General features: G+C 48.0%; 1 protein-coding gene across 8 annotated transcripts in view; it reads left to right on the top strand.

The window, feature by feature from the left end:
• The window catches only part of Fam193b (family with sequence similarity 193 member B), a 36,941-nt gene extending 22,010 nt beyond the window's left edge, over positions 1-14,931 (top strand). For 4 of the 8 annotated variants that reach the window (XM_017797596.2, XM_029562450.1, XM_029562451.1 and 1 more), the window contains 6 exons: positions 3,023-3,224; positions 4,137-4,376; positions 10,568-11,582; positions 11,731-11,806; positions 12,973-13,070; positions 14,821-14,931. In XM_017797596.2, coding sequence (XP_017653085.1) covers positions 3,023-3,224; positions 4,137-4,376; positions 10,568-11,582; positions 11,731-11,806; positions 12,973-13,069 — 1,630 coding nt within the window. In that variant the 3' untranslated portion in view covers position 13,070; positions 14,821-14,931. Of the gene's footprint in view, positions 1-3,022; positions 3,225-3,475; positions 3,720-4,136; positions 4,377-10,567; positions 11,583-11,730; positions 11,807-12,972; positions 13,071-14,820 lie in introns of those variants that run through there. The other 4 variants (XM_029562452.1, XM_029562454.1, XM_029562453.1 and 1 more) reach the window with 4 other exon arrangements.
• Positions 14,932-15,021: the final 90 nt, after the last annotated feature.

The raw sequence follows: 15,021 nt of genomic DNA, 5'->3' as shown, positions 1-15,021 counted from the left end.
ACATGGGCTTGGGAGGAGCCCCTGGCTCCTTTCTTTTACCAATTCTGTCTATGTGAAGATAAGTCAAAGGTCCCACTTGACCATGCCTGGCTTCACTTGGAAGCATGGAGGAAATGATTCCTCTGTGTTGACCCTCCTCTTTGTAGACTGGACACTGGTTCAGGTCCATCTGGTGGTCCATCTCCATGGCCTCCTTGATCAAGAGGACAGGTGACTCACCACAGTTACAGGACATTTTGAGAGATGCTCATAGTCCCCTGGAACTTAGTCTACCTAGGAGGGAAAGGAGCAAAAACCAGGGAAGGTGCTGGTACCAGGATCTAGTTTATTGTTATTTTATGTGTATGAGTGTTATGCCTGCATGTATATAAGTGCACCCATGTCATGTAGTACTCAAGGGGGGCAGAAGAGGCCATCAGACTCCCTGGAACTGGAGTTATGGGTGGTTGTTTGCCACCATGTGGGTGCTGGGATTCAAACCCAGGTGCTCTGCAAGAGCAGCAAGTGCCCTTAACCCCTGAGTCATCTCTCTAACTCCTGGTAAATATTTTATGGAGCAGTTTTTCATTTTGTTTATTTTCAGACATAGTCTTGCTATGTAGCTCAGGCTAGCCTCCACCTTGTGATCCTCTTGCCTTAGCCCCCTAGTACTGGGATTACAGGTGTTTCTTATCACATCTGACCCATGTAATGATCCTTTTTAAGCATCATCATTTTCCTACATAAAACCCCTTTAAAAACTTAAATGACTACATAATATCTTACTGTATAGCACTAGTATACTTTATATTTATGGAAGATATTTATATTCTCCCATTACAGGGCATCTAAGCATTTCCAAAATTTTAACCAAGAGAAATAATGCTGTAATAAGCATCCTAAGCCAGTATTTGAATGAGGATCTGGGTCCTTACATTCCTAGAAGAAACTACCTACTAAAAAAGATTTTATTGGAATTTATTTGAAAATGAGTGTTGCAGAGAGGGTAGATGTGTTTTTCTAAGAAGGAGCTGTACCTATTATGTCTATGTATTTCCCATTCTAAGACCTCACCACCCTGTTACCAACACCCTTGACAGATTTTCCTCTCACATGTCTTTTACATGGTGTTAATGGTATCTGTACAGATTTGGATCCTTCAGTTTTCCTTTAGCATACTATGTTCTCAAGTTTTGTTCTTAGCACTCAGAGTTCAAGGCTGGAGAATGTTAACTGTAGTTCACTGTGCTATCTCCAGTTGCTGAACATTTATGTCATTCCACCATTGTGACTTCATAAAAAACATCTAAAGATGTCTTTTCCTAAACCTTTTTCCCTCTTTTGGCTTTTTCATCATTGTTGCTTTGAGAGGGTTCTTAACACACATTGAAAAGCTGCTTTCTCCAAGATGGGGTGGTGCACACCTGTAATCCCAGGGCACTTGGGAGGCAGAAACAGGAGGATCTAGAGTTCAAGGCCAGCCTGAGCTATTTAGAAAGACTCATCAGAAAATAAAACAAGGGTTGGGGATATACCTCTAAGGCAGATGCAGAGGGCTGTGGGTTTGAGCCCTAGCACTACAGAAAGAGAAAGGGGGGGTGCTTTCGGGGGACAGGGGGTGGTTTTTGCTTTTTTGAGTGGTCTAGAACTTGCTATATAGACCCGGCTGCCCTCAATGACACAGAGATCCACCTGCCTCCGCCTCTCAGGTGCTAGCATTAAAGGCACATGCCACCATACCTGGCAGTGACTGCTTTTTAAATGGTTCTACAAATCAATGTAGCCACCAGTAATAAAAGTGCTAGTTTGTGTATATTTCCAGGAGCACTGAGTATTTTAACTTTACTAAAAGGAATTTTGCTATTGTAATAGATGGAAGAAGAACTGCCAATCTGGAATAAACTTCTGTAAGCACCATTGATAACAATTACTGCTACCTATTCTAAATCCTAAGGTGTTTACTGACCTTTTCAGCAGCAGAGAGGTGCTACACCGGCCTTTCTTGGGAGCCAGGCCTCCACACGTCTCCTGGAGTGCCAGCCTTCCTCTTATCACCCCTGCTTCTTGAACCTCAGCCTCAGCATGGGGACCAGCTTCTGCAGCACTTCAGCTGCTGATGACCCATCCTAGGGCTCTAGTTCTTCCAAGATCCAATTCTGGGATTTTTTAGTCTGTCTTATCCTTACCATCGGGAAATATTATCCATGATATAAGTTGGCCCCTACTGCTTACCACAATCCAGAGGTAGAATGTGCAATGGAGAAAGTATGAGCTCTGTGCACAGGGAAGCACAGGGACTTGCATTCTACCACCTGTTAGGCAGAATAATCAAGCACAACTGCAAAATGGAGAGAATAATGCCTATTTTTCAAGATTTGAGGGATGGCTATAGGTAATATGCCAAGTATGTTGCCCAGCACAGGCAGTAGCTCTTATAATCTGTGGCCCAGGGGACACATTGCCTTTTTCTCAACTCAGAGCCCTTAATTAAGGAAGCTCCGCCTACCGGCACAGATAACCAGGCTCAAGTATGTCATGCAGACTCTAGAAAAAAAGAAGCAAAGACTGTTCTCAATGATTGTTTGTGGAAGTACCAAAGGATCCAACATCCCACTAATCAGTTCAGATACTTGTTTACTGAGTTCTTGCTATATGCAAGGTTGTCATGCTAGGTAGTGGGCCCCAAAAGACAAGTAGCAGTACCCTTGGGGAGTGTTGCATGGTCCAGTTTAAGAGACAGGTGACAACCGGTTATAATCAGCCTTGATTAAATAGCGGGAAGAGAGAGGTGTCCATAGAGTACCCTCAGAAATGTATGCAGTAGGCGCAGGCATGGGGAACCATTTCCAAAAGCTCAATCTTTGCATTCATGATGGCCCTGAAAAACAGCAGAGTTCTTACAAGGCCATGTTGTTAGAAAAGGCATTGGTGTGGCAGGTGAAGGGTAATTGAAACAGTGGCTAGAGGTTGGGATACTTTTGTAGGCTCCTGTATTCTGTGCTTGCACCATCCAGTCTAACCTCTGGGCCTTTCTCCCTCACAGCAGGGACCCTGGGTTCAAGGGACACAAGTTTACACACAGTGGACTGGCCTGCCAGATACCCCAGTCCTGTGAGGCAGATGAGGGGCTGGGCGAGGAAGAGGATAGCAGCTCTGAGCGAAGCTCTTGCACCTCATCCTCCACCCATCAGAGAGATGGGAAGTTCTGTGACTGCTGCTACTGTGAGTTCTTCGGCCACAATGCGGTAAGGGAGCCTGTCTTGGCCAGAGAAGGCTGCGGGGGGCGGGGGGGCAGCCAAGGTGAGCAAAGGAGCATTTGCTCTCCCTAGAGACCATTTGCTCATGACAACAATCACCATGGTAGGACTCTGAGTCCTTGCACCTGCGCCTGCTTACTTAAGTATCATAGCACATTTATAAGGTCGGGCTTTTAAAAAAAAAATTTGTTGGCTGTGTTCTTCTCGTGGTTTCTCTTAAGATTGACTTTTTTTCTTTAGGCAAAAGGAAAGGAAGTGGCAGAGAGAAAGCTATGATTCTGATGAGTATGTATACGTGTATAATCCCAGAGAAGTGAACGCTTGTGCATGATGAAGGCAGAGTGGAAACAAAAAGGCTCTCAGTTCCCCAGTGTGACAGCCAGCCGAGGTACAGGCCGTGAGCACAGATGGCACCAGAAGGAGGCTCAGTCAGAGTACATGCTGTCTCTGGACAGGGGGAAAACAGTTCAGAAGTCTCATAAGGTGAAGAGGAAAGGGCTGCCGGCTAGGGCAGAGCAGTTGAGGATAGGAGAAATTAATTTCAATTACTAGTCACCTTTGAGCTAGGCATTGTTAACTTCATTTTAGAGGTGACAAAATTGAGGTTCATAAAGACTCAGTGACTCACCCAAGGTCATAAAGCTTCCAAGTGATGAAGCCAAAGCTCAAACCTGCTTCCCTGGCTCCCCAATCCTTGGTCACCCAGCTCTGCCCTGTTCTTTTCACCCACCACTGCTTCAGCTCAGAGCCTACTGAGATTTGTGACGCCATTTGATCTCGGTGGCTGATGCTAGAGAGAACAATCTTCTGGCTTCTCACCACATATTTGGTGCCAGCGGGTGGGAATTCTGCGGGCATCCCAGGCCCAGGGTGTAATGTCAGCACCTCCCCCTCCCCCAGCCACCCGCTGCCCCGACGAGTCGGAATTATACTGAGATCCGGGAGAAGCTCCGCTCGAGGCTGACCAGGCGGAAAGAGGAGCTGCCCATGAAGGGGGGCGCCCTGGGCGGGATCCCTGGGGAGCCTGCGGTGGACCACCGAGATGTGGATGAGCTGCTGGAATTCATCAACAGTACGGAGCCCAAAGTCCCCAACAGCGCCAGGGCCGCCAAGCGGGCCCGGCACAAGCTGAAAAAGAAGGTGGGTGTGGCGGGGAGCTCAGTTCTACCGCCTCTCCTCCCTGAGGAATCCCTTGCCCCAAGCCATAAGACTGCTGGGGCATGAATGGTGCTGGCTGCCAAAAACCTTGGTATGGCTCACTGCTGTGGGAAGGTCTGGCTGAATTTGGGAGGCATCAGGGTCAGGGAACCCTGGGGGCAAGTAATTGCAGGAAAAAATCATGTCTCAACCTCAGCCTGCTTGCTAGATTCCTCCAAGCTGAGGACTTGCTTCACTTGGTCATTTATTCATTCAGCAATACTTCTACAAATGCTGGGAGCCAAAATGTGGCATAGTTAAATTTCTCACCTGGGAGAAGCTCAGTCCAGTGAGGAGACTGACACAAAACTGGACAAGCACCTTAGCGTGTGACAAGTACCAGGATGAGGGAAGTACCCTATGTTGCCCTGAAAGTGGCTTTACGAGAAGTTGACTCATGAGCTGAGTGGGAAGCTGAGTGGGGACAGATTCATCAGGAGGGCCCTTCTGGCAGCATGCACAGCATATCCCTCAGCAGTGTGGTAAAACCAAAGCTGAAAATAGCAGAGAAGTAGGACAGATAATGGAAGCAAGAGACCCTGCTGAAGATCAGCTTTGACTTTAGTCTCCAAATGAGGGATAACACTGGAAGGCTGATATCAAATAGTATACTTGGTCAAATTTGAATTTTGATTGTAGTATCATACAGAAAGTACATTGAAGGTGAGGGCAGGAAATCTCTTGAGTTTGATACCCCAGGTAGGAAAAGACAGACCAAGAGAAAGATGACACAGTGGGGCTGAAGAGAAAGAGAGGTTTGCAGGGCAGCAGAAGTGACAGGCCTGGGTAATCTAATGACACAACAATGAGATGGAGTCATGGATATCTCCCAGGTAGTAACCATAAGATGGTGGTGCCTATAACTGAGCCAGCATTGCATTTGCAGAAGACTCAGTGCAGTTGGGGCACATTGACTCAGCGGTTCCCGTGAGATATCCAAGAAGAAATGGAGGTACGAGACTAGGAATTGCCAGCACAGAGATATAATTGAAGCCATGGGAATGAACCACTCTTCAACCCTGAGGATTGAACCTAGGGAGCTATTCCTGGACAGCCTTGCTGCTAAATGAGCCCCAGAGCTTGATAGCTTGTCCCTTATGGCTTCATTACTTCTTCGCCTGCCTGCCCCCAGCTGTGTCTACACAGTGCCACACACAGCAGCCAGCATCTGAAGAGATCTGGGGTTGACAGCCAGCTAGTTCAAGTTCCTGGGTGATCAAACAGCCCCAGAACTCTGGAAGGCAGAAGTGCTTCTCCATCTTTTCCCAGCCCAAAGGACAACCAAGATCCTTCTGCAGCCTGAAGTAGTGAGCCGAAAGGTCCAACTGCTACTTTCAGAAAATGGTCATCGTGTATTTGCAGAGTTGCGCCCGCCCCCCAGAAGTGTTCAGTAGGCTACAGTGGTCTCTGGCCTCTTAGAGAAGTCCCTAGTTAAATCTCCAGAGGACATTGCTCATCAGTTTCCAGGTCTAGTATGCTTTTCATAAACCTGTGTACCCAGGTAGGTGACCCTGTCCCTTTACTAATTCTATCCTCTCGTCTTTTCTTCCTGCTGTTATTCCAGACTCAGTTCAGATGTTTCTTCCTTTGCAGACATCCTCAGGGAAGTCTTCTGCCTTGATTCTATATACATCTTGCATATCTCTCTAGGATGCAATTTGTCACATCCTTCTCTCTTATTCCAAAGCTCCCTGTATAGCCACTGTGCCAGGCCCAGTCTTGCCCTTCCAGATGTACAGTTGCCATGGGCAGTTTCTGTGTTAGGTCAGAGACTATTGTCATTATCTGCTCAGATGGCTGTCTCCTCTCTAGGGTCCCTCCACCTGCTAGTCTTAACTACAGACTCACTTCCCACCTAAAATCCAGCTTTCCCACAGGCACATAGTGATGACTACTTATTCTTCTCCCACCTTGGGAGATGGGTAAATCCAAGGGTCTTCCTGTTCCCTCATCCCACATCCATACCGTGACTCTCTTGTCTTTATGTACTAATCCCTGATCCTTTGAAACTATGCGCCTGCCTAGGTCATCTGCACCTCACAGCCATCCTTTTTGTCCACTGAATGCTGTTACTTGACCCTTTAACTTCTACCCAGGCCAATCTAGCTCTCACTGTCTTAAATTAAGTATTGAATAAGTGAATTAACCCCATCATTCAGTCACTCTCTTACCAATACTCCAAGTTCCTTGCCTAATACCCTTCTGTCATATCTGCTCAGAAAAAAAAACTACATTTCTTGTCAGGTGTGGTGGGCACACCTTTAATCCCAGTACTTGGGAGGCAGAGGTAGGTGGATCTCTGAAATTGAGGCCAGACTAGTCTACATAGCAAGTTCCAGGCCAGCCAGGGCTACAGGGAGACCCTGTCTCAAAAAAAAAAACCCTGCATCTCTTAGGTCCTATAGATCTCTCCCCTTCTGCACCTCAAGGATAGCATGCAACTGTGTCTGTGGTACTCGGCTGGGTGGTCGGTCTCCCGGTTGCCTGGCTGGCCTCCTGCAGCTCCCCCTTGCTCTTCTTTGTCATGCCTTTCCACATGGCCCCTTTGTCAAATCTCTAGTTCTCTAGCTTTGAGGCCCCTCAACTCTCCTCTTTTGTTTTTTGGCAAATAAGCTTACTTCTGTTTTCAACCAGGAAAAAGCCATTGGACATGCTTTTCTCATTATAAGAGAAAGGTTGTCCCTGGCCCAGGCTGCATGCTCTGGAGTTGCAGTCTCCTTTGATCCAGCTCCCATCACATGTCATTGTGCCCACTGCTGTTTCAAAGGCAGACAGTTCCTGGAACCTGGAGCCTTTCTTGCCCCCAGTGTCTTTTCTCTCATAACAGCTATAGTTCTTGAAAAACGTATATTCATTTTTTTCACTTCCCCCTTGTCACCTCACCAAAGACTATTCTCCATCCCCTTCATACCATTACCACTTTGTTGTCAAATCCAAAGTACATTCTCTTCTTCCCATTGTATTTGTCTACTAAGCAACCTTTGACATTTTGTGTGTGCTCTCCTTTCCAGACCTTGCTTTGCCTCCTCTGCTTTCTGGCCAGCATGGCCAGGAAAGGAGCAGTGGCATCATCATCTTCTCTAGGCCTCTCCTCTGCCTGTCTCACCTTTCTGTCTCCTTTGTGACTTCCTGGGCCCTCACCTAGCCTCCATGAACACATCTCTCTAGCCATCTAGGTAGTATTTCCACCCTGCACTTCACTTCTCTGATGGCCATTGGGCTCCTCTTTGGGGACATCCTACAGGTACCTCAAACTCAGCAGGCCCCCAAAGAGGCCTGCCTTCTCTGTTGTCTGCTTAGTCGGTGAGACCACTGTTCACCCTGTTGCTTGTCCCAGAGCCCTGGGCGCTGTTATGAAGGGAGTACATTGGGGTATCTCAAAGCAACGGGCCTTGGAATTGGACTTCAGTTTGAAGCTCTGCCACACTTGCTGTATGACCTTGGGCAAATCACTTAACCTCTAAGCCTCAGTTTTTTCATCTATAAAATAAGAATAACAAGAACATAAGTCAGATTGTTGTGAGGATGAAATGAAGTGAGTGATACACAGTAAGTTGGGAAGAATGTCTGGCACACACGAACACTTAGTTTATGGGGACAGCTGTAGCAGCATAGTAGTTGATGATGTTTTCTGCACAAGTGTCATTCTTTCTTTCTGCTTAATACCAAAAGTCCCTATCCATGATATTCCTCCCCTCCGCTCCACCCCATGCCCGGCTCAAACCCAGTCCCCTTCTCTCCACCCACAGCCTCTACTTTCAAAGCCTTTGGTTGGTGAACATTGATTGCTTCAGGTTCAAACCCAGACCAGCATAACCCTATGGGGCTCCTTGGGATTCAGACACTGCTTAGCTTGCCAGCTTCATCTTTCAGCTTCTACTTCCTTTTTATTTAAAGTTTTTTTGTTTGTTTGTTTGTTTTTTTTGTCTTATTAAGACAGGGTCTTCCTTTATCCCCAGCTGGCCTAGAACAGAAAGCTGCCTGGAACTCACAGAGAGCCTCCTGCCTCTGCCTCCCAAGTGCTGAAATTAAAGGCGTGTGCCACCACACCGGGCTTCAGCTTCTACTTTCTAATGTAACTTCTGTCCCTAAGGTCCCTCACATCCCATACAACCCCCGCCCCCCAAAAAAGATCTAGACTCCAGTTGTACCTCTGAATGGTTGTTGTTCCTTACTGATACAGTTTCCTGTTTCCCCTGCTTTTACATTATCTAATCCTTCCACCCAGACTGTGCTTAACCAACTTTCTACAGGAGAATTCCACTCACCCTTCAGTGCCTCCTCCAGGAACACGCTGATTGTTAGTCTAGGTTAGAAGCACCTTGTGCTTTCTTTCCTGTAGAACCTGACACTGTCACTCTAAACAGTCCATTTGTATGTGTCTCTCCCAGATGACTGATCAGTGAGACAGAGACTAAGTCTCTTGCCCAGCTGCACTCCCAAAGCCTAGCCCACTGCATGACAGTTGATGGACAAATGGAATTGAAAACCCTAGAAACTTCAGAAGATCATCCTTTGTGTGTTGTCCTGATTCTGCTGCTTACTGGCCACCTAACCTTGAGGCAATTTTGTATTCTTCCCAAAGTTGAAGCTCCTCTTCTATAAATTGAGTATTGTGATGCAAGGATAATAGTAAGGATTGAAAGAGACAACTTAATAGACACCAGGTTCATAGTATGTAGCAGATGTGTATTTTTGTGCTTTCTTCTCTCACTACCAGTGTTTGTAATGCCGAGTTGCATACCACACCAGTACTTTTCAGGTTTTTTGGATTCATAGCAAAACTTTTTCTGTGAGTGAAGTCTTCCTTATCTATAACGATCAAAAACAAAGCTGTGCTGATGCAGGGAAAGTAAAGAATCCTCTCTGAGCCTTTGACCATCATTACAGTCTCCAAACCTCCTACAGAGTTGAAAACACTGCTCCTTAGTCCCCACTGCCAACGCAGAGTCCTGGCACGTGAGAAGACCTGGCACAGACCCTCCCAGCCATCTTCAGAGAAACCTTATGAACTAAAAATACTTTTTCTCCCTAAATTACAAACTTGAAAGTTAAGGTACAAAGAGAATAAGTGATTTGTCCAAGGAACCCTAGGGAAACCTGACTTTAATCAGTATGCAAAAGAGACGAGAATAAATGCCTGCTCACTGGGGCACAGGGTTTCCCTCTTTAAATTGATTCTGAGGTCATGGCAAGTCTTCTCTCCAGATTTGTTTTCCTGTGTCTCACCCTCAATTCCCAAAATCCCAACTGGCAATGCATTAGTGGTCAGCACTACATCCTTCCCAGGGTCCCAGCATCTGATTCATAGGTCCCTATAAAGGCCTTGTTGGCCTCCTGTGCCTTGGTTTGAGCAGAGAAGAATGGATAACTCAGCCACAAACTGATTTCTATTCTCTTGATCCATGTCTATCAAAGATGCTTGGTAGAGTCTGGCCTCTCAGAGCCTACCAGTCCTCACCTGGGCTCAGGCTGTTTTTATGGCTTGTGTGAGGACCCTGTGTCACTGACCATGGTTTGCCATAGACATACTTTAGATGTAGGCTTGGTTATTTGATGCCAGCTGAGCAGTGAGAGACCTTTCTAAGAGAAGGTAGACCTCTTTTGCAATACCCATGTACAACATGAGGGCACTTGCATGTGTAGCATTCAGCATCTCATAAGTCCCCACATCTTCCTTCCTTTAAGAATGCATTTGGCTTTTCCACAGCCATGCATCCCCACTTTGGTCTTTATTCCAGAATTATTGTCTCTCCACTTTACAGACGAGTCCACTGGGGCCCAACTGGTGAGTGAGTGAATTGTTCATGCTCATGCTAACACACACTCAGGAAGCAGATCCCAGCCTTCTTAAACACTAGAACTGACACCAGCTCAGGATGAATGAACTGTAAAACAAAAACAAAACAAAACAAAACAAAAAAACACTCTCTGGGGCATACCTATACTTCCACCCCAGGACCTGTCTGATTGCACTTCACCCTCCCTCCTGCCTTGTTGAGGAGCAAATAGAGATCGTGAGTTTCTGCCTCTAACAAGTGAGTAGAAAGCAGGGTCTCAGGCTAATGTGTCAGATGTCACGTTGTGCCTAGCAACTGCCATACTTCTGCTCAAACTGCCTCTTCTGTTGGCAGGAAAAAGAGAAGGCCCGGTTGTCAGTGGAAGCTCTGAAGCAGGCGAATCATGTTTCTGGAAGCCAGGAACAAAGGCCTACCAGGGAGAAGCTCTTAGAGTGGCCTGACCAGGAGCTGGACCGAGTCAATAGCTTCCTGAGCAGTCGGCTGCAGGAGATCAAGAGCACCGTCAAAGACTCCCTCTGTGCTAGCTTCAGCATGTGTGAACTTAGCATGAATAGCAGTGGCTTCACTAAGGAAGGGGCTGTGGAGCCTCAGCCTGGGACTCTAACCCCTTCAGACTTCAACGGTTCCTCCAAACAACAGCCTGATATCAGCCTTGACCTTTCCCCCTTGACTTTGGTCTCCCCCAAGAGCCACCCATTACAAGCTGCAAGTGAGCCTGTTCCACCATGGGCAGAAAGGAGAGACCCTCACCCACCATGGACAGAGGTGAGGGGTCCCCCTCCTGGTATCCCTGAGAATGGGCTAGTGAGAAGACTCAACACTGTGCCCAACCTGTCCCGGGTCATTTGGGTCAAGACACCCAAGCCAGGCAACCCTAGCTCTGAGGAGCCAAGTTCAAAGCATACCCCAAGTTGCAAAAAGGAGCTATTTGAACCTGTGACCACAGGTGGGAAATCAAGAAAGGGCAAAAAACAGGGAAGTCAAGCCAAGAAAATTGAAGCAAGCTCAGTCCCCTGGCCTCCAGCCAGCCTAGAGGCTCCCAGTTCCAAGAGCCAGATGCCTTGCCCCAAGCAGCCAAGCAAAGGCCCAGAGCTTGCCAAAGTGGACAGTTGTGCTGAGGCTGGAGAGGGTAGCCAGGGAAGCCAGCCAGGACCAGGTTGGGCTGACAGCCCCAAAACTGAGAAAAAGGGCAACTCCTGGCAGAATTGGCCAGGTGAGGCCAAAGCACGGTCTCTGGAGCAGGAGTCTGTGCAGCCCCCAGGCCCAGCAAAACCACAGAACTTATCCCAGGGCAAGGGCCGCAACCGCAGGAGCCGCAACAAGCAAGAGAAGTCAGCAGCTTCTTTGGGTGAGTGCACCAGGAACAGAGTGGCTGATCCACCCCAACCAAGCCACAGGGTGGAGGGCAGTCCCCACGTGTGGGCAGCACTGCCCTCAGAGCATGACCCCAGAGGCCAGGCCATGGGCACTGAGCCCTCCTGGCTGTGTCTTCCTAGACGATGTGTTCCTGCCTAAGGACATGGATGGAGTGGAAATGGATGAGACTGACCGCGAGGTAGAATACTTCAAGAGGTAAGTATATGCTGCCTGCTTTTCCACTCTGAGGGAAGATTATGTCCACACCCATGCCCAAGACCCAGGTGTCTGAAGCCTCAAAGTCTTTTCTTCAGCCCTAGGCTCTTCCAGGTCCTGCCATCTGGCCTGACTGCTAGAACCCAGGGAGCCACTTGGCAAGATAGAGCATCTGGGAAAGTATAAGGCATGAGGAGGGGGGGGAGGGAGGAGGAGGAGGAGGAGGAGGAGGAGGAGGAGGCATGTCAAGACCAAAGAACTAGGACCATTTCCAGCTTTATTTGTACTTCTTCTGTTCCCAGGCCAAGTTCTAGAAACAGTGTAGACAGGAAGAGATTCAGAAATGTCAAGCCTAGTGATCACTGCCAGTAGAGGCAAAAAGGCATGATGAGGCTATGGGTGGGAAGCCCTCAAACCAACCTGGGGGTTAGAGGGAGGCCAGAAAGCCTTCCTAGGAAAGATGATTACCAAAGTGAAACCTGAAGAGTAAGACTGAGCTGAGCTGAGCAGGTAAAGCAGAAAGGTATTTGTGACAGTGGGGTAGCATACCCAGAGATCTGAGGGTAAAAGAAGAGTAGCACACTTAGGGGCCCAGAAGAACCCAGTGCAGCTGGAATAAGTTAGAGGTAATGGGCAGTTTGTGCCTCAAGCAGTCTCACTCTCTATTATACACTGTCCTCTGATCTCATGGGCAGTGGCTCCCAAGTCAGCAACATTCTCAGTGCCTGTTAGACCCCAATACCTGGGAGCCACGGAGCCTGTGCAGATTCAATGGGTTTTTTGGGAGGTTTTGTTTTGTTTTGTTTTGTTTTTTGAGATGGGGTCTTGCTATATAGCTCAGGCTGGCCTCAAATTCATGGTAATCCCGAGTGCTGGGATTTCAGATGTGCATCACTGCCCTGGGCTTCCAACTGATTTCTTAGCAGAATATATGGGGTCTAGAGGAGGGGGTGCAGTGAGGACAGGAAAAGAACGTTTTGGGGGGGTGTCAGGGTCTCTCTGTAGCCCCAGCTGGCCTGGAATTCACTATGTAGACCAGACTATTAAATCACAGAGATCTGCCTGCCTCTGCCTCCCCAGTGCTGGCATTAAAGGCATTCACTACCACACCTGGCAGGAAAGACCCTCTTACACAGTGCTTTACCCCTCTTTCCAAAATCCAATAGGTTCTGTTTGGATTCTGCAAAGCAAACTCGTCAGAAAGTTGCTGTGAACTGGACCAACTTCAGCCTCAAGAAAACCACTCCTAGCACAGCTCAGTGAGGTAGAAACCCCATCTATTACCTGTACTCCCTCTTTTCATGCTCTACCATTTTCTGTGCCCCACTAAACCATTATGAGCTCTGGGTCCAGGGAGTTGGACTTAGACTTAGCAGCTCTACTTTCTGCACCTCTATAGGGACCACATAGCCAGCTTCAGTTGCTGGCGGTCTAGGCCCCATCTCTTTTTATGTGGCTACTCACTCAAGGTCTCTGTTCTTCCATCACTTTTCCCTGGCCAGGCCCTCCGTGAGTCCTGCTGCCCATGCTTCTGCTTCCTGGGATATCATCCCTTAGGCAGTCATCACTGGAGCTCAGCCTCTCTCCCAAAGTCTCCAGGCCACAGTAGACACCATGAAGCTGCCCCATGATTGGACCTCAGGCTTAAGTCCCTCTTAGCTTTATTCTTCAGTGTAGACTACTTGGATGTCTTTCAGCTGAAGCAGTTTAAGAAGAGACCATGCCAGGGGAGGGGCAGGTGAGCTATAGCAAGGCCCTATAGGTCATTTACAGTCATGGAGGAAATTAGTGAGGGCTCTTCCCAATAGGACAAGTTCCTTAAGGAATTCGTAGCCAAGCTGCCTCCTGGAAAAAAGAAACTGATCCACAGGCAGCTCTGGCCTTCCCTCCAGCTGGCTGCGCAGGTCCTTTTATCTGAAATGTTGGCATACTGAATGATATTCTTGGGCTGGGTACACAAAACTGAAGAAAGCATTGAGCTTGAGAACCTTGGTGCAGAAGAGAAGGACAGTTGGACACAGACTTGAAGCCTTCAGGCTATGCAGTTCCATGTCTTAACCCTAAGCTATGTATCTGGCTCAGATCTTTTTGTCTAACAGCTATACAGCTGCCCTTAGTAGACACAGGCTAGGACAGGTGGCCTGGTCTCTGGGGACACACACCTGTAAGGTCCCCACATGTCTCTCTGCTCCTCTTTGTGAAGAACTGAAGCAGTAAGCTTCCTGGACCCTGAACTCCCTGGGGGCAGCACAAAGAGCCTGAAAACCCAAGGCAGTCTCAGAGTTGAAGCTCCTTGTGAAATGGAGTATTCCTTCAGGTTTGCCTACAGCTTCCTCTGCTTTGAGGAGTCTGATCTTTTGCCACACCAAAATGACCACACCCCAAGAGCATCTTCCAGGTCTAGGGTATCCTCCTGCTTTTCTTCATCACCGTAACAATAAGGAATATTAAAGACCCCAGGCACTTCATCACTTATCTCTACCGAAAGAAAAAGGGTCACACTTCCTCACATAAGCCCAGTTCCACTGTTACCTGGGCAGCCAAATCCAGCCATTTTCTTCTTTGACTGATCTCTTCCAAGACAGGAAGACCATGCACCCCTCTCTCTCCCCCCATGAGTATGCTTCCTTGAGCCTCTCCACTGTCCTCCAAGCAGGATTGAGTAGACTTGAAACCTGGGGCAGGATTCTGAACACAGGGCTGGGCTCTTCTAATATCTGCCAGTGGAAGAACAGATGTCAAGTACGCTATTAGCCCTGACCTAGAAGGATGTGTTGATCCTTGGCTCCTCAAGGATTGTCCCATGTGTAGAACCCCAAGATTAGGGTTCTGCTCCAAACACAGTCTTAAACTTCATCTTCTACTGAATATGACCCAGGGAATCTGTTCACTGTTTTCAGCCCAATAAACAAGTTGCACATGTATTACCACTTTCACAGGGTCCCAGAGTCCGCATGGGGAGGCTGGGGCAGAAGCTGGTGCTCACTGTGATCCTGCCCTTTTATTCTTTTCAGCCCTGCCTAGGTTGACTTCTCTAGGACATCTCAAGGCCCCAACTGCAAGCTGAAGGTCTACCCTTCTACATGACCTGCTACCTGCCCTGACCCTTCCCGCTCTCACCAGCCCAGACCAACCAAAAGCTGAATGGATGCCATGCTGTGCTGGGGCCTTTCAGGATCTCAGCAAAGCTGCTTCCTGGTGCTATGCAGCCTCCA

Source organism: Nannospalax galili, unplaced genomic scaffold (assembly GCF_000622305.1).
Source record: "Nannospalax galili isolate Female #2095 unplaced genomic scaffold, S.galili_v1.0 scaffold1115, whole genome shotgun sequence".
Taxonomy (NCBI): domain Eukaryota; kingdom Metazoa; phylum Chordata; class Mammalia; order Rodentia; family Spalacidae; genus Nannospalax; species Nannospalax galili.
This window is presented reverse-complemented; position numbering and strand designations above follow the sequence as displayed.